At 47.2% G+C, this 17,766-nt stretch overlaps 1 protein-coding gene across 5 annotated transcripts in view; it reads left to right on the forward strand.

Moving 5' to 3' along the window:
• The window catches only part of GATAD2A (GATA zinc finger domain containing 2A), a 104,949-nt gene that overhangs the window by 53,958 nt on the left and 33,225 nt on the right, over positions 1 to 17,766 (forward strand). For 4 of the 5 annotated variants that reach the window (XM_023247858.2, XM_023247857.2, XM_006928662.5 and 1 more), the window contains one exon: positions 11,845 to 12,113. In XM_023247858.2, the coding sequence (XP_023103626.1) occupies positions 11,845 to 12,113 (269 nt within the window). Of the gene's footprint in view, positions 1 to 11,844; positions 12,114 to 17,766 lie in introns of those variants that run through there. The other variant, XM_019820232.3, reaches the window with a different exon arrangement.

The following is a 17,766-nucleotide window of genomic DNA, read 5'->3' on the forward strand; positions in this document are numbered from 1 at the left end:
TGTGGTGTGTGGGCATGCCTGAGATGTTTAAAGTTCCCTGTTAGGAGGCTGAGATGCTCCTGAACTTAACCTTCCCTTTTGGCTCCTGGTCCATGCTGAGCGCTACATTTACAAATGGTGTCTTTTCCTGGAAGGGTTAAGTGGAGAGCACTTATAGGGACTGGGAACAGGGAGGTCCTCTGAAGGTAGTGCTGGTGCTCAGATTGATTTGTTTGATGGAGTGACTGGAGGCATTCATTTAAGTTGTGTGTATGTGTCTGGAGTGTACTCTGTGCCATTTCACAGCTCTCAGTGCTTCCCTCCACACCCATCCTTTAGGACCCAATTGCTGGTTCCAGCCCTTCTCATTCTCACAGGCTGATGGCTGGTCCTGACCTCCACCCTACCCCCAGTCCCTGGAGTCCTGGAGGGCATCTGGTGCCCAAGGAAGTCCATGGGAGGCCCTGTCATCACTTGAGCCTTTTCACACTGAATATAAGTGGTCTTTCCAACAGGGATGTTTTTTTCTTCTACACAATCTCCTCTCATGTAAAAAATCCTTGTTTAAAGTTTGGATCTCCTTTTATTTGGTTTCATTTACCCTTCTTGGAGATGGATTTTCACGTGTTTATGTATTTCTGTCACTTCATCTTTTCTGGCATTTTTTCCTCCCTCCTCAATCTCTGTATTCTGCCCTTGGGGCCCAGCTCAAATGAAGCATTTCTATATTTTTCCCCCTCCTCTTTTGGACTAGCAGGGTGAACTACTTTCTGGTGTAGACTTGTAATAACGTGGTGATGAGCACATGCATCTCACAGCCCTTACTGGGTTTATGCTCCCATGAGGGTGGGGACCCTGAGCTACTCTTCTGCTCTCTACATATGAGGCACCCCCTGGGTCACTGGTCCCTTGGAGAGGTCACTGTCTGCTGCATTAGCAGTATTTGTTAGGAGTCTGACAGCATCCGCATCCTGCTGGGCCACACAGGCTGTGAACTAGAAGATGGGGTGTCCTAGGTGGTTAGTAACTGACCAGCCTCCTGTGCTGCAGAAATTCCCTTCTGGGTTAAGGCATTACTCAGATCAACAACTGTAAGCAGCAGTTGGTTCTTTGCCTTCTCTGGAAGCTTAAATTACTGTGTGCACAAAGTAGTAGCAATGAGCATGGTTTCAGTGCTAGTGATTTGAAAACTCTGCTGCTCCAGCCAGGTGTGAAATTGTTTGTCTTGGATAGGGCTTGGGAAGGTGTGGGCTGAAGTGGCTGAGGTGCATGGGGATCCACCTGAGGTCCCTCAGGGCTCTGGGTTTTTTCATGGGTTTTAGAAGTTGATGATTCTAATCTAATTTTTGTACTTTAGGGTTTTCCTTTTCGGGACAGGCGGATCAGGAGTGGAATGAATACTGATCACACATAAGAACTGCTGATCTTTTGCTCAGAATTGAACAGAGAAAGACCTTTTCTGACACAATTGGGCAAGATTTGGAAGTGGGAAGAGGAGAGGAAAACTGTGCACATGTGTGAGTGCATGTGGTGTGCATGTGTGGGCACTTGTGTCTGAGTATGCATGAATGTGGGTGTACACATATGTATATTTGTGGTGCAAGGTTGTGTGGTGTGCAACTAGCCTGGGGCACTGCAGCCTTGGGATATGGGGAGCTGTCTTGTCAGTGCCCCAGTTTCCCATGTGCTTCTTCTACCAATAGGGTATGCATTGAGTGGGGTCAAATGATCCCAAGTCTGGGGTGCTGTGTGTTCCTTGTCCCTTTCCCTCTCTTCTCACTGCCTCAGCTTCCCCAGAAACTGGAGCCCAGGCGCCATGGCCATTGGAGGCTGACAGTAAGATTGTCTACCTTGTGAGAAGCCTTTGAAAGAGTGAGTGAGTCCCTTCAGTAGGATAGAAGAATTTGTTGGTCACGTGTCTCATTTTAATAAAGTGATTGTCCACCTGGTGAGTTGTGTTGGTTTCTCTTAACACGAAGCAGAAGGCTAGGAAAACCTGCATTGAGATCCCAGGTCCAGACAGCCCCAGTGTAGGATTGATAGGGCACCACCAGGTTGGGGGGTGAAGTGATATGCCCACTAGTCAGGCCCAGTGTCCATATAAAGGTCAGAAGAATTGAAGGACCAAGGCAGTGACCAGATGGAGGCTGAGCCCCTGAAAGGTCCCAGGAAGGTTCCTGGGGCTCTCTTGCTGTCCCCGGGCTGGAGTAGGCTATGGAGCTGCAGCCACAGGCAGAATGCACCAAGTGAGGATTGTCGTTGTTAAGAGATCTCAGTGGGACAGGATGCTGTGACAGTGCAGCCTTCTGCCCAGGACCTTCCCTAGAGTGGGACAGTTGGGGGTATTGTGGTATGGACCTGCATCATCCCCCTGTTTGTTCCCCTGTCCCTTTCTCAAGAGTTTCCCTGGCACAGATGACCCCTTTCTTCCCAGTCCTCAAGGGTGAAGTCCTGCTTACCTGGAGAAGTTGGGCCCTGCACCTCCCTTCCTACTGCACAACATTTCCAGGGACCCCCAAGTCTCTAGCAGACCAGCCCCAGTGTGCTCAAGTCACACTGTTTGTTGTTATTGTTAAGTTTATTCATTTTGACGGGGGGGGGGGGGGGGGATGAGTGGGGGAGGGGCAGAGAGGAGAGAATCCAAAGCAGGGAGAATCCAAAGCAGGCTCTGAGCTGTCAGTGTAGAGCCCAGTGCGAGGCTGGAACTCAGGAACTGAGATCATGACCTGAGCCAAGATCAAGAGTCAGGTCTTAACCAACTGAGCCACCCAGGTGCCCCTCAGGTCATACTTTGTATCCAGCTCAAACATCCCTATTCTTGCTTTCTTGCTTTCTTTCTTTTTCTTTTTTTTTTTAGTTTATTTATTTATTTTGAGAGGCGGGGAGAGAGAACACCAGCATGGGAGTGGCAGCGAGCGAGCGAGAGAATCCCAAGCAGGCTCTGTGCTTTCAGCATAGAACCTGACTCGGGGCTGGAACCCACGAACTATGAGGTTATAACCTGAGCTGAAATCAAGAGTTGGATGCTCAACCTACTGAGCCATACTGGCGTCCCAAACAACCCTATTTCAAGAAGGGCTCACCCCACCCCCTCCCAGCCCTGTGCCCATCAAGGTTATTCACATCTCCCTGTGCTCTTCCTTAGAGCTTTGGTCTGATGCTCAGGCATGAGTGCTGAGGAACTGCTTGTTTCTGTAACTGGGTTAAAGTTTGATTCACTGCAGTAATCGAGTTTATAGCACATAATTTCCTTATACGAGGGACCTATTTATCTTGAGAGTGTGTAGGGCTTTTAGGATGGAATAAAATTGACCCACGTAGTGAGACAGACTGACCCTTCAGTGAGTGCTCTTCCCTCTGCACTTTTCAAAACTAAATTTCTTCTGACTTTTAAAAAGGGTTAACCTGGGGCGCCTGGGTGGCTCAGTCGGTTGGGCGGCCGACTTCGGCCCAGGTCATGATCTCGCGGTCCGTGAGTTCGAGCCCTGCGTCGGGCTCTGTGCTGACAGCTCGGGGCCTGGAGCCTGTTTCAGATTCTGTGTCTCCCTCTCTCTGACCCTCCCCCGTTCATGCTTTGTCTCTCTCTGTCTCAAAAATAAACTTTAAAAAAAAATTAAAAAAAAAAAAAGGGTTAACCTTGAGTCCTGGGCTCAGATTGAATTTACATGTTCAAGTTGTTTTTTGAAACCTGTTTTTCTTTGCAGTCAGTTCTGTGATAATGCTCATTTTGGAAAAGCAGATTTGTTTCAACACTATTGATGTATTAGGGCACAATTGGAGCATGATACATACACGTTGTATGTGGTTGTGTGAAATTTTGTCCAGGAAAGTGCTAGGTTATGGGTTGGGAAGCTATGTCCCACAGGCTGGTGGTCTGTTTTGGTAAATAAAGTTTGAATGGGACAGAGCTATACCCATTTGAGGACATATTGTTAAAACTGCAGAGCTGAGTAATCAGGACAGAGACAGAAAGACCTGCAGAGCTGAATATATTTACTGTGTCCCTTTAAGAAAAAGTTTGCCAACTCCTTCACTAGATAAATCCAGAAGATTGCTCTCAGTAAAAGAGCACCTGACCATACATAAAATTAAAATGCACACACCTCAGATATGCACCAAGCCCTCTCCAGGCCATACCATTTTCTCCTGGGGTCAGACAGCCTCATTCCAGCATGTCACAGTAACTCAGAAAACAGCCACAGCAAATGCCAGGTCTTCCCTCAGGTGAGGCGTTAGGCTTCAGGTAGAATTTGTGTATTTTTTAACTGTTTAACTTGCTACCATTTAAAAATCAGGTTTTTGTCTTTTTTTTTTTTTTTAATCTCATGATTAAGTTTTGGGATGTTGTGTACTGCCCTGGTCACTGGACTGTTGCAGGAGGGGGTCTCCCTAGCATCTTTTTAGTCCAGGTCTTTGAGGGCCCATGGAGCTCCTGGCCAGGCAGGTAAACCAAGTGCCTTCCTAATGGTGTATGAGAGAGAAAGTGCCTATATTTTTGGAGTATCTTAGGTTTTCAGACCACTAAGGGTTAAGAACCCAGCTTCAGTCAGTGAGTAAGTAAGACTTAGTTCTTCTTTTGAACAAACCTGTAGCACAGGACTCAGGGTGGCTCCTTTCCTCTGTCTGAGACCATCCCTGCTCAGCGGCTTGGCCCTTGATGTCTATACCCATGCCTGGACCATCTCCCCAGATTCCTGTTCCTTGTCTCAGCCTCAGTCTGTGAGACTCTAGATATTCGCCTTTCAGAAAGTCCAAATGGCAGAGTTTTTAATGAAAGTACTTGTTTGCTTCATTTTGACCTATAAGGCAAACCCCAGGAATCGTACGTTTCATGAGGATAATCTACAGAAATGTAGGTTTAACTCAGTAGCACGTACCGAACCCACATTGTTTTGCTCCACACTGAATATGGAGGTGAATGGAAAGAAAAAAAGCTGCTGCCATGGAGGAGTCTAGCAACAAGCTGGGAGAAGAGATGAAGCTGCTGAATAGTATGGGGATTGTTGTTGTGGAACTGTGTGAGACATGGGCTCCCTCAGAGCGAGCCCACACTGATGCTGTGGCCTGGCAGCCATTCCGCACAACTGATGGCCCAGGTAGAAGGTGGGTTGCGGGGATGAGCTGAGGGGTTTGAGTTTACTGTGTAGAGCTTGAGATTTGCTTTAGTAAGTAACACAGGGGATGGACTTTTAAGCTGCTGAGACACTTGCTAATAATGAGTGGGAAAGTCACAGCAGTGGCACCTCTCAGTCCACTGAAGGTTGCATATTTGTCTTATGTTCTTGGTTCTGCCTGTTGGAGGAGCCAGCCTCCTGATTTTCCTACATTATAAAGCACTCTCCCTCTGGCCTGGGAGCATTTCCCTCCAAAGGGCCCTCTCCCCTTGTCTCATCCCTATACACTTATCCTTTTAAAAAGTTTTCAGCATCTGCATGTGGGAGTGTTATTTTATCTAGCTAGCTCTCCTTTTTATCTTTGTGTTCTTTGAATACAAGACTGATAGAAAGTCACTGTTAGGAGAAATAATTTAATACAGAAAGTGAAAGTTTCTGAATTCTTCAGAAATGAGTGCTGTGGCTTTTAGCCTAATTTCTTTCACTTTTAATTTTATTAAGCTTTTTCAGTAGTTTTTTCTGAAGATTATAAGCATTTTTAAGCCATGTGAATGGTATTATACTGTTCTACACATTGATTTTCTCATTCAAGTCATTTTTTTTTTTTTAACATTTATTGAGAGACAGAGAGAGAACAGAGCATGAGCATGAGAGGGGCAGAAAGAGGGGAAGACACAGAATCCAAAGCAGGCTCCAGGCTCTAAGCTGTTAGCACAGAGCCCGATGCAGGGCTCAAACTCACAAACCGTGAGATCATGACCTGAGCCGAAGTTGGATGTTTAACCAACTGAGCCTCCCAGGCACCCCTCATTCAAGTCATTTAAAAAAAAAAATTTTTAATTTATAATTTTAGAGTGCGTGTGAGTGGGGGAGAGGGGCAGAGAGGGAGAGACTCTCGAGCAGGCTCCATGCTCTGCATGGAGGCTTGATCCCACGACCCTGGAATCATGACTTGAGCTGAAATCAAGAGTCGGATGTGCAGATGACTGAGCCACCCAGGCGACCCTCATTCAAATTATTTCTAATATCACTCTGTTTCTTCACATAGCATGTCTATGAGGTGTGGGTAGGGAAACTGAGGCTGAAAGACTAACAAGTTCTCTCAGCCCATTGTTGCCTGAGATTTGGCCTCTGTTCTCTCCTGTGTCTGGTAGTAGAGGCTGGCTGTTGGGATCGTCCTTCTGTTCCCCAGGTTAAGTTGCATCCCTTGTACTCAGCCTTAACAGGGTTTGACGTTTAAAACCTGAGAGCTGGCATTTTTATCGCGCGTTCCTTCCAGAACACAGCCACTGCATCCCTGCTACTATCGTTCAGAGAGAGGCATCAGGAAGTGGCTCAGGACTTGAGCAGAGTGAACCCTCTGTTCTGGAAGAGAAGATAAGTGCCTGTCAACCAGAGGCTGCTGACACCAAAGTATAGCTTAGTTGTTCTCTCCCCGTCCCCTCCCCAGGTACCTGGCTTTGACTCTCAAGAATGTAGGGAGCCTCCAGAGGGTGAGCAGAAGGGTGTACAGGTCTGGGACTTCTCTTCTGCAGCTTCTGCAGGCTGTTGTGTCTGGGAGGGTCAATGGGATTCCTGGGTCCAGGCAGGAGACAAGAGAGAAATCATGCAGAAGGGCATCATAGATAGTCCCAGCCTCAGGACCACCAAGGCACAAAGATCCACCTGCACTGTGCATCTGCTGAGGGGCACTCTGGTGGTGGGTGCCTGGCTGCAGGCCTGCTGGAACTGCACACCTGGCAGGGCCTGTGTGTCGCAGTGTGGAGGTTGGCCAGTGCCAAGTGAAACCAGTGTCTGGACCTCATCGTCACCCAACTTGGCATTGGACACTTCACTGGCCCTTCTTTCCTGACAGGGAGGGGTGCTCTGTGCTGCCGAAAACAGTGGCTGCCCCATGTGCAGGCTTCCACCTGTCAGTAGACACTCCTCGGCCTCTCTGTGTGGGTCTGGTAGACTCCTACTCACCATGTCCAAATTTCCCTGCTTCCAACCACCTTCTCCCAGATCTGCTCTTACCTCATTTCAGAAAACCAATTCCATCCAGTTGCTCAGGCAAAAATAAAACAAAGCAATCTTTTCTTGCTTCCTGTCCAGCTGTTGGTATGTTGTGTTGTCTAAAGTATACTTAGGGTTTGGTCATATCTCCCCACTTCTCAGTCTCTTTCCCATCCTGAGCCACAAGATACAGAAGTCTCCCCCAAACTGCTCTCCCTGCCATCTCCTACTCCAGTCTATACCCATATCAACCAGATGATCCTTTAGAACAAATTGGATCTCCCCTCATCCCCACCCCTCCACGTTCCCCCTGAGGACAGTCCACACTTAGTACCCTCTTTTTTTCCACCTCCTCATGGTCACTCTTCTGTGCTCTGGAAAGAGCACCCCAAGTCCACTTTTCTCATGCCTGAAACAGGAGTGTTATTGATAGTATTCCTGCTGGTATGTTAGTAACAGAGTAATATAAATAGCATTTCCTGGTACAGATAATGATAATGCTTCAGAGTTATGGCTCCATGACTTGTGTTTGTTTACTTTTTTTTTAAGTTAACTTTTTTTATGATAAAAAATATGTTTACTGGCATTATGTGCTCAACTTGTGCCAGGTGCTTTCTGTTGGTTTCCTGAGTCTTGTTTAAAAATTCTGGTTCCTGCATCATTCACCTCTTTGGAGTTGCTTTAGAAGAGGTTTTCCACCTGAGGTTCTCAGATCAGTTAGACAGTGGCATTTTACTAAAAAATAAAGTATCTTTTGGTAGAGGCATTTACAATTTGCATTGACCCAAAGCCCCTTGTCCACATTCCACCTGTTATTTGGTTGCCTCTTCGACCTGAGGTCGGTCGTTCTGTGCTGTGCCTATGTAGCCGCTAGAGTGACTGGAACCTCCCTTCTTGGGAGGAAGACCTGGGTTGCTTCCTGCCACCTCTCTGCCCGCCCAGCCCTGTCTGAGGATGCATTAGAGCAGGCTCTGCGTGACTTAATTGTGTTTGTGAGAGTGAGAAGAAAGGACTGAGGCCATCTGGGTTCCAGCCCTGCTTCCTGGGTAGCAGCCTGTGCCTCAGGCAGCCTTGCAGTCCTGGGAGTCTCATCTTTACAATGGACCGCTGTTGTCAGGATCTGCCCCTGTCTTCAGGCAACAGCCAGGACAGGATCCCCCTTAAGTAAGAGGGGGTTGCTCTTTGTGGGCTGGCAGTTCCTGAATGGGCCTGTGGTAGAACCCTCACTGGCTAGGGGTTTTGAAGCAAATCCTAACTTTCCATCACAATAATCCAGCCTCTTTACCTGTTCTTTTTTATTTTTAATGTTTGTTTATTTTTGAGAGAAAGTGTGGGTGCATAAGTGGGGGAGGGGCAGCGAGAGGGGGGCAGAGGATCCTAAGTGGGCTCTGCACTGACAGCAGCAAGCCCAATGTGGGGCTCAAACTAAAAAACCGTGAGATCATGATCTGAGCTGAAGTCAGATGCTCAACTGACTAAGCCACCGAGGCGCCCCTTTACCTGCTCTTTAGAAAGTATTCTGAGGTAACTCCTCACTCACTGCTTTTTTGCAGAAATTGTAGGTCATGCTTCATTCCTCAAGGCTGGTTTCTTCCCTATAGCTTTGTCATTGATCTTGGGTTTGTGCCTGCAGGGTGATGGACACTAGCCCTAATGTGCTAGGGCACTGGTCCTTCCTGCTGAGAGGAGGGAGGAGCATTCTTTATTAGCACCTGTACTCCCCAGGAGCAAATGCTTCCTCTGGCCTCTGAGGCAACCATCTTGCTGTGGAGTAGGCCCTACCCAAGATGGAGGGGGGCACGGGGCAGGTGGTGCAGAGCTGGACGCACCCTCTGCCATAGTCAGCCCTGCCCCCTCCAGCTGTGCTGTTCCTTTCTGTGGTGGGGGAGGGATGCAGCTGGCCACCCCTCCCGAGAATGCCCTGCTGGAGCCAGAGGGCAGGGCATGCATGTGCTGCCAGGCTGGCCATTGGTTCTGGGTCCAGGGTTGGCAGATTTCCAGTCCCTTGGCTTTAGAGTGAGCTACCTTGCTTGACACTGCACACAGAACATAAACAGGCTGTATTCCGGGCCCTCTGCTGGGGACCCTGATCAGCTACCTGAACTAGGGTGTTGTTGGGGCCCTGTGACCCAGAGTGGTCACTGGAGCTAGAAGAGGAGCAGCCCTGTGTGGGTATGAGGCTCTGCTCTGGCCCTTTATGCTTGCTTATTTTATATTAGTGACAATGAAGTGAGGTCACTTGGGTACTACTTTGTCAGTCTGGTGACCTGGCACACGTTGAACTGGTTGTTGGTCCCCACCCGCCCAATCTGTGTGGGTATTTGAGAGGAAGGACTTCATGCAGGGTCTGGGTTTGGATGACTTTCCTGGATTGGAGCCTGGAGCTTATAAGGCCAGAGACTGCACTAGGTGGGTGTGCCAGGCTGGAACAGAGGCAGAGTGGGGAAGCATGGGGGAGTTTAAGTACAGGATTGAGGTGGGGGCATCCTCCTCCTCCACCTCAGTCCCATTCTTCCCTGGTCTGTACCAGCCCAGACTGGGAACTTCTCCCTTAGGGACAGAATTTCTTCTGACTCTAGTGGGCATGCCTTTTTGCCTCTTTCCTGGTCTTGTCTCTTCTCCTTTTTGATCCTGACAGGCTCCTCTCTTGCCCTGGGAACACAGCTACCTGCTGTCCAAGGCAGCTACTGAAATTGTTACTCTTGTCCAATTCCCCAAATGTTTAAGGAGCTTCTCTTTTAGGCAGCCCTCAAAGGAAAGATGACCCATGCCTCCCACAGTGAGGGAGGGGAGGTTGACTGACACTCATCTCAGGGCAATGACTTATCTGCAATCTCACAGAGAGGACTGATAGATTCACTGAGCAGGCTGACAGGGTTTGTTGTCAAGACATATCAAAGAAGGACAGAAGCCATAGAGTTTTAGGCTAAGAGGGACATGGGGTATCCTTTGCTTTTCTCTGGGGCAGTTAGGAGACCATATCCATACAGAGTGTGGGAGGAGGAGATGGGGGGATGTTTGGGGGGTGACTAGGACTGAGCAGTTGGTACAGGGTGGGCAGCAGGCACAGGCTAGTATGCCAGGAGGGGTTGGGGGCAGATGGAAGTCTTGTCAGTAGCCCATGCCCTTGGGCTTCAGAGTTCTCCAGCCCCACCTTCTGTCAACATGGGTGGAGAGCATTCTGGGGGTAATATGACCACCGGGAGACTTGCTCATTTTGACCCTTTTGGACTGCCTGTAGGAGTAGATATTTGAGTGCCCTGGCCAGGCCACAGTGGCCCGACACGTGTGCATGTGGACTGCTCTGCCTCCTGAGCCAGGAGCATGAAACAGCAGTCAGTTTCTTTCCTTTAACTCTAAGTCCACCGAAGAGGCCACTAGGACATGGTCCTGCACTGTTGCTCATTTGAGAAATCGGCTCCTTAACAAGGTTGTGAGTGAGTCATCTTAGGAATGCATCCCATGTATGATGATGTTGCCCCTTCATTGCTCTGTGTTGCCCCTAGTCTCCCAGAAGGTGGGCTCCAGGACAGGCTTCTCAGGGTATTCGTGGTGAGGAAACTGGGGTGCCAGATGCCCTGCCTGTGTGGACACAGAGCCAGGAGGCCTTCAGTGTAGGCACACCACAGGCATGAATTGAGATTCTCAAGGGGCTTGTAGTGTGTTCCTCTGTGGACCCTGTGTTGGTAGACATAGGCACCTACCATCCTGTGTAGAACTGGCATTTTGGGAATCCTAGAGCCTGGCAGCTAAATTCTTTTTTGTCCCTCATGAACTCTGGCTTGGCTTTTTTAGACCCTGACTCTTGCAGTCTTATTTCCTGCGTCCTGCCTTGTTGGGACATCAGGGCTGGAGTGGCTCCTTTAAGAGCGAGCGCCTGTGTCCCAGACTCTGTTGTGGAATGCCAGCAGCCTCCCTGCAGACAGACATCATTGCGCTGTCCTCCGTCCTGTCTCTGTGAGGGTTAACAACACTTCAGCTTGTTGTCTGGAACCGGTTCAGACTGGTTTTCTGGAAAGTGCTTTGTCTCTCAGACTGAATCCTGGGAAGGGTCATGTGGAGCCCAGTGATGTCATGGGATCAAAAACTGACTCAGCTGTTTTTTTCTTCTTTTCTTTCTTTAAATCAAGATATGTGTGTGCTGCAGGTACAGGGTGCTGGCATGGTGACGGGCCAGCTCTCACCCCACTCAAAGTTTACCTTGCTGGCAGTCAAAGGGTTAAAGGTGACCCCCACTTCTCACTCCCCTGAGGTGAGCAGGGAGTAAGGAGGCCGCCCCTCACTAAAGGGGAGAATGGTCAACCCGAGTCAGTGCAGTCCAGTTCTGGACCTGGGCAGTGACCTTGCTTCTGGTACAGTGGTGTCTCCCCTTCCCGGATTCCAGAAATCTCCAACCTAGGGCAGGTACTCAGAATTCCATAGGCAGGAAGTTCAGATCTAGAACAGTTTTCCTCTCTTTGCTTTTGAATTTGGAGCACAGAGAATTCCTCTTCCTTCTAATAATCAGCCACTTTCCATTGTTCCTGTCCAGGTCCCTGCAGGTCTCAGCTCCCCAGATGCTCCATGGATCTTGCCCAGCCTTCCCATGTCAGTTAAGAAAGGTCCTGGGCACACTTTGTGAGGCCTGCATTTGTTGTACCGACTTCTACTATCATCATGGGGCAAGGAAAACTCTTCAAGCTGACACACTGAAGTTTCTAAGAAGGTAGCAACTTGGTTGTGCCAAGTTTAAATGTCATGTTTTCTCCTTCCAAAGTTCAGAATGACTGAAGAAGCATGCCGAACACGGAGTCAGAAACGAGCGCTTGAACGGGACCCAGCAGAAGATGATGTGGAAAGCAAGAAAATAAAAATGGAGAGAGGATTGTTGTCTTCAGATTTAAACACTGACGGAGACATGAGAGTGACGCCTGAGCCAGGAGCAGGCCCAGCCCAAGGGTTGCTGAGGGGGGCAGAGGTGACAGCCATGGGCAGATGTGAAGGGCAGGCGGGCGACGGGCCCGTGGACATGCGTACCTCATACAGGTGAGCAGGAGGGACCTGGAACCAGGTCTTGTGGGTGTGAGAAGGCGGTGGGGAGATGGGCCTGAGGAAGCAGCCCTTGGTGAGTTACGGGTTCTAGTCCTGGCATTGCTGTGCTGTCCTGGACAAGGGATCTCCTCACTGGGGCCTGGACATCAATGGAAAGGGGTGTGGGTCTCACAGGAGGAAGGGGCAGTATCCTCCTCCATTGGCTGCCCTGCAAGGCAGTGAGTCTTCATTAAACTGATACCATTTGTTTCTTCAGCTGGTGCTTTTGGCTTGTGGAAAAAGTTGGGAGTTTTTCATTTCAGTATATGTCCCTGCTTTACAGATCTGGGGTTCTGGAGGCCAGGGATTCTATACTGGATCTGGGTAACTAGGCTGGGGGCAGAGTCTGGAGTCCAGCTCAGAGATGCCTCTCACACGCGCCACCACTCCTCTTAGGCAGCACGTTGTGAAGGAGGAGGTCACTATTCAAGTCTGTGGTGTGGTCTGTTGATTTTTCGTTAGTCAGTACTGATTACTTCAAGAGTATTCAGATCCTCAGTTTTGTGAGGTTCTTAAGGAAAAAACTTGAAAGAATTAAGACTCATTTTACCCCCTTTCCCTACCTCCCTCATTTCTTCACTCAGAAACATTCTTTTCTTTCTGTAAAGAGAAATCTGGGCCTAACTTCTGCTGTCACCGCTCCCCTTGGAGCTCTGGTGGGAACCATTCTCTCTAGCATGTTTACGCTTAGATGTCCTATGAGCCAGATACGCCACAGTGGGTGTGTTTGTATGGCCACAGTCTCCTGGCCACCCCTCACCAACCCCCTAATCCTCCCCTGCAGACTCCCTTCCATGTCTGTTTGCCCAGAGTGGGGGTGAGGGTGGCAGGTGCAGAGCTAGGGAAGCTGGGAACGTTTTGCCTTCTCATGAGTGTTGACTAACCACACACAGGGACTCCACCCTGTAGTCTTCATGTTAAATTCATTTTGGAGCTCAGACTTTTGGAATCCTAAGAACTTCAGAGATTATCTGGCCTGGTATTTCTCAGCTTTACAATTTTTACCTCTTTGAGATAAATGGGAAAATCCAACCCCTTCTACTGGGGAAGCATCTTAGTTTGAGGGGGTGTGTGCTCTGTGTTTCTACTACCCAAAAAGGCCTTTTTCTGTCTGGCTGTGCTTTTTGCTGTTCCTGTCCCAGAGGCCTCTTTTAAAGTTCCAGAAATAAAATTGTAAGTCTGGTTCTTCTTTCTCTCCCTCTGACTTGGTCCTCAGTAGTGTCTCAGGTACTATATCAGGTAGCTGAGGAGGAGAAAGAGCCTCCTGCTGTTTGTGAAGATCTGCTGGATGTTTGTTTCTTTCTTTCTTTAATTTTTTTAATGTTTATTTTTGAGAGAGAGAGAGAAAGCATGAGTCGGGGAAGTACAGAGAGAGAGGGAGACACAGAATCTGAAGCAGGCTCCAGGCTTGAGCTGTCAGCACAGAGCCGGAAGTAGGGCTTGAACCCCCGATGGACCGGACTGTGAGATCATGACCTGAGCCAAAGTGAGACCCTTAACCAACTGAGCCACCCAGGCACTCCATCTGCTGGATATTTCTCGTGATCCTGGGCTCCTGGTGTGCATTTTCTCATGTTATCACCTTGCTGCCCTGCAGGGCAGCCCAGTGGATTGTGAGGGAGAGGTTACCAGATCTTTCTGTTGATACAGCCTGGGGCTACATTTGGCCTCTGGGCCTCTTGCTTCCAGACTTTTCCCACTATGCCCATTGGCTTCCAACCCAAGGTCACTTAGACTATGTTTTCTGAAGTTGATGGAGAATGATATCGTTACAACACATAAAGGATGCAAGGGAGCAGGGATCAGAGATTAACTTAGGCACACAGGGCATTGCGTGATCAGTACTCCAGGACTAGAAACACCTCAAGACACTTATAAAGCAGTATGAGAATGTGGACAGAGTTTGGCCTTGGTGGCCAACAGGCATAGTTGGGGTCACATCATACTCCCTGGCTGATCTTGAGCACATGATCTTAGTCTTTGTTTCTTCAATAGTAAAATGGGTGATAATCTCTGGCTTATAGGTTGATGGGTGACAGACATGTACCCAGAATTGGTCCTAGGGTGGAGAGCAAGTGTTGGTAACAACTGCCCTTCAATCTTGGCTCAAAATAAGATATCCATATGTAGAGCTAGTATCTCCCCAAGTGCCCACGTAGAATGTTCTGTTTAATTCATTGGAGAAGTACACTTGTGCATTTTGACAAAAATTACAGGAACAAGTACCCCAAAGCCTTTCCAAACTGTAATCTGTTCTGGAGTGTATGGCCCCAGTTTCTGTTAGAAACAGGCAGTCTTTGGATCCTTGTTGAGAGCATGTGGCTCAAGAACATCCCTTTAAGGACCTTCCTATAGCACAATGTGGTTGTTCTTGGTTCCCAGGTTAGTGTGAGATCCCTCACTGGCCAGATCAAAAGGTGGCACGGCACGGCTGTATCTGGCCATAGTTTAGGTTAGCTGAAGCTCTTTGGCTTCAGGTTCACTGAATCGTGTAAGATTAACATGCCAGTTTTATTTTTACTCATTTATTTTAAATGTTTGTTTATTGGGGCACCTGGGTGGCTCAGTTTGTTAAGCGTCCGACTTCAGCTCAGGTCATGATCTCGCGGTCTGTGAGTTCAAGCCCTGCTTCGGGCTCTGTGCTGACAGCTCAGAGCCTGGAGCCTGTTTCAAATTCTATGTCTCCCTCTTTCTCTCTCCTCCCCCACTCATGCTCTGTCTCTCTCTTCTCAAAAATAATAAACATTAAATGTTTATTGTTTATAAACATTTAACAATAAAAAATAAATAAACGTTAAATATTTATTTATTTTTGAAAAGAGAGAGGATGCATGCGTGCATGGGAGAGGCAGAGAGAGGGAGATAGAGAATCCCAAGCAGGTTCAGTGCAGAGCCCACTGTAGGGCTCAAACGCATGAACAGTGAGATCAAGACCTGAGCTAAAACTGAGTCTGATGTTTAACTGACTGAGCCACCCAGATGCCTCTAACATGCCAATTTTAGATTGTTGTGCTGAGAGAATTTCATTTTTGTTTTTTAATTGAGATGTAGTACACATACTGAAAAGTACAGATGGGTTCCAATTTTCACAAACTGAATACATCCTTGTAAACTAGAATCAAGAAACAACCTTGAGGCCCCCTTTAGCCCACTTATCACTACCCTCTGAGGGTAACCAGTTTCTTCTAACAGCATAGATAATTTTCTGTTTTTGTACTTTAAATAAATGGAATTGTGCAGTCTGTACCCTTTGCTTGCTTTCATTCAATATAATGTTTGTGAGATTTACCCATGTTGTTGAATTGAGCAGTAGTTAATTCATTTTCACTATTGTATAGTATTCTGTGTCTAGAATTTGTTTGGCTCTGTTTCAAAACTGCCTCATTTTCTTTCATGCTGTCTTATGACTCTAATTGGGCTGTTGAAGACTGGAGGGAGTTTTTGGTGGCTTCTAGGAGAGATAATTTTCTTTTTCTTTAAGGCAGTGAGTGGCTGGTGAATTGAAATCACCAAGATAAAACCTTTTTTTTACTACATTGGGGTGATATGTAGCATACATAGGCAGACAAAGGGGTAAAGTCCGTTCTTTCCCTCTCTACAGTTCCCCTCTCTATCTCTGACAGTTTTTCTGACTTAGGCTCCCAATTTGTGTATATTAAAAAAATTTTTTTAATTAATTTTATTTTTTAAATTTACATCCAAATTAGCATATAGTGCAACAGTGTTTTCAGGAGTAGATTCCTTATTACCCCTTACCCATGTAGCCCATTCCCCCCTCCCACAACCCCTCCAGTAACCCTCTGATCTCCGTATTTAAGGGTCTCTTATGTTTTGTCCCCCTCCCTGTTTTTATATTATTTTTGCTTCCCTTCCCTTATGTTTATCTGTTCTATGTCTTAAAGTCCTCATATGAGTGAAGTCATATGATATTTGTCTTTATCTGACTAATTTCACTTAGCATAATAACCCTCCAGTTCCATCCACGTAGTTGCAAATGGCAAGAGTTCATTCTTTTTGATTGCTGAGTAATACTCCAGTGTGTGTGTGTGTGTGTGTGTGTGTGTGTGTGTGTGTGTGTGTGTGTAATATATACCGCATTTTCTTTATCCATTCATCCATCGATGGACATTTGGGCTTTTTCCATACTTTGGCAATTGTTGATAGTGCTTCAAAAAAATTTTTTTAATGTTTATTTATTTTTGAGAGACAGAGTACGAGCAGGGGAGGGGCAGAGAAAAAGAAGCAGAATCGGAAGCAAGCTCCAGGCTCCAGCTGTCAGCACAGAGCCCGAGACAGGGCTCGAAGCCACGAACTGTGAGATCATGACCTGAGCCTAAGTCAGAGGTTTTAACCAACTGAGCCACCCAGATGCCCCTCAATTTGTGTATTAAAAAAAAATTTTTTTTAGTATTTATTTATTTTTGAGAGAGAAACAGAGCATGAACAGGGGAAGAGCAGAGAGAGAAGGAGGCACAGAATCTGAAGCAGGCTCCAGGCTCTGAGCTGTCAGCACAGAGCCTCATGCGGGGCTTGAACTCAAAAACCACGAGATCATGACCTGAGCCGAAGTCGGACACTTAACTAGCTGAGACACCCAAGCTCCCCCAATTTGTGTATGTTTTATTTTCAAAATAAATCAAAGCTGGGGAATAATTTCCTCCCCCCCTCCAGTCCCCCCCCAAAAAACCATAAAACTGGACAGAATTGGCCCAAAAAAAGCCCATCGTTTGAGCACTCTAGAAATTGACCAGAGGCATACAGCAATCTGAGAAGTGTTTGTGCCTAAGAAACTGCCAAACTTCAGGTAAGAATAGTGAGAATCTGTAGCATTTAGCCTGGGACTCCTTCCATACCATCTCCCCAGTTCTATTGGTAGGGAAGTTCTGCCTAGGCTGTGAAGACCAACCTCTTTTCTGTAGGGGTGAGAAGGGACTCATTCAATTTAAGAGAGTGGTGGATAGCAACCCTGGGCCCATGGCCTTGTTGGTTGAAGTGACAGTCTTGGAGATGGGCAAATGGGGAAGGATGATTGCTGTATTAGCCCCAGGCTGCAGTCATAGTTGGAGCAAGACAGAAAAACTACTTGAAGAAATAATGATCAAAAACATGTGAGGAGAAGCTCAACAAACCTCAGGGAGCTTAAATACAAAGCGATCTATAACTAGACACATCATAGTCAAATTGTTAATAAGTCAGAGAAAAAGAAAATCTTGAAAGTGGCAAGAGGAAAAGGACCCCTCACATACACGGGAGCATTAATATGATTAACAGCCAGCTTCTCATCCAAGACCATGGAAACGAAAAAGGAGTTGAGTGACATTCAGAGTACTCAAAGACAAAAACTGTCAACCTGGAATTCTGTGTCCAGCAAAACTCCTTCAGAAACGAAGGCAAAAAAGACATTTTCAGATAAAGACCAAGAGAATCTGTCACGGTCAGACCAGCTAGTTCTTCAGACTAAAAGAAAATGACATGTTGGTAACTTAAGTTCCCAGGAAGAAATAAAGAGCATTGGAAATGGTAAATACATGGTCTAATATAAAATACTTTATTCTCATTTCTTCTTATAACACATATCATGTAAAGCATTAACTGTAACTAACACTGG

This window comes from Felis catus, chromosome A2 (genome assembly GCF_018350175.1).
Source record: "Felis catus isolate Fca126 chromosome A2, F.catus_Fca126_mat1.0, whole genome shotgun sequence".
NCBI lineage: Eukaryota > Metazoa > Chordata > Mammalia > Carnivora > Felidae > Felis > Felis catus.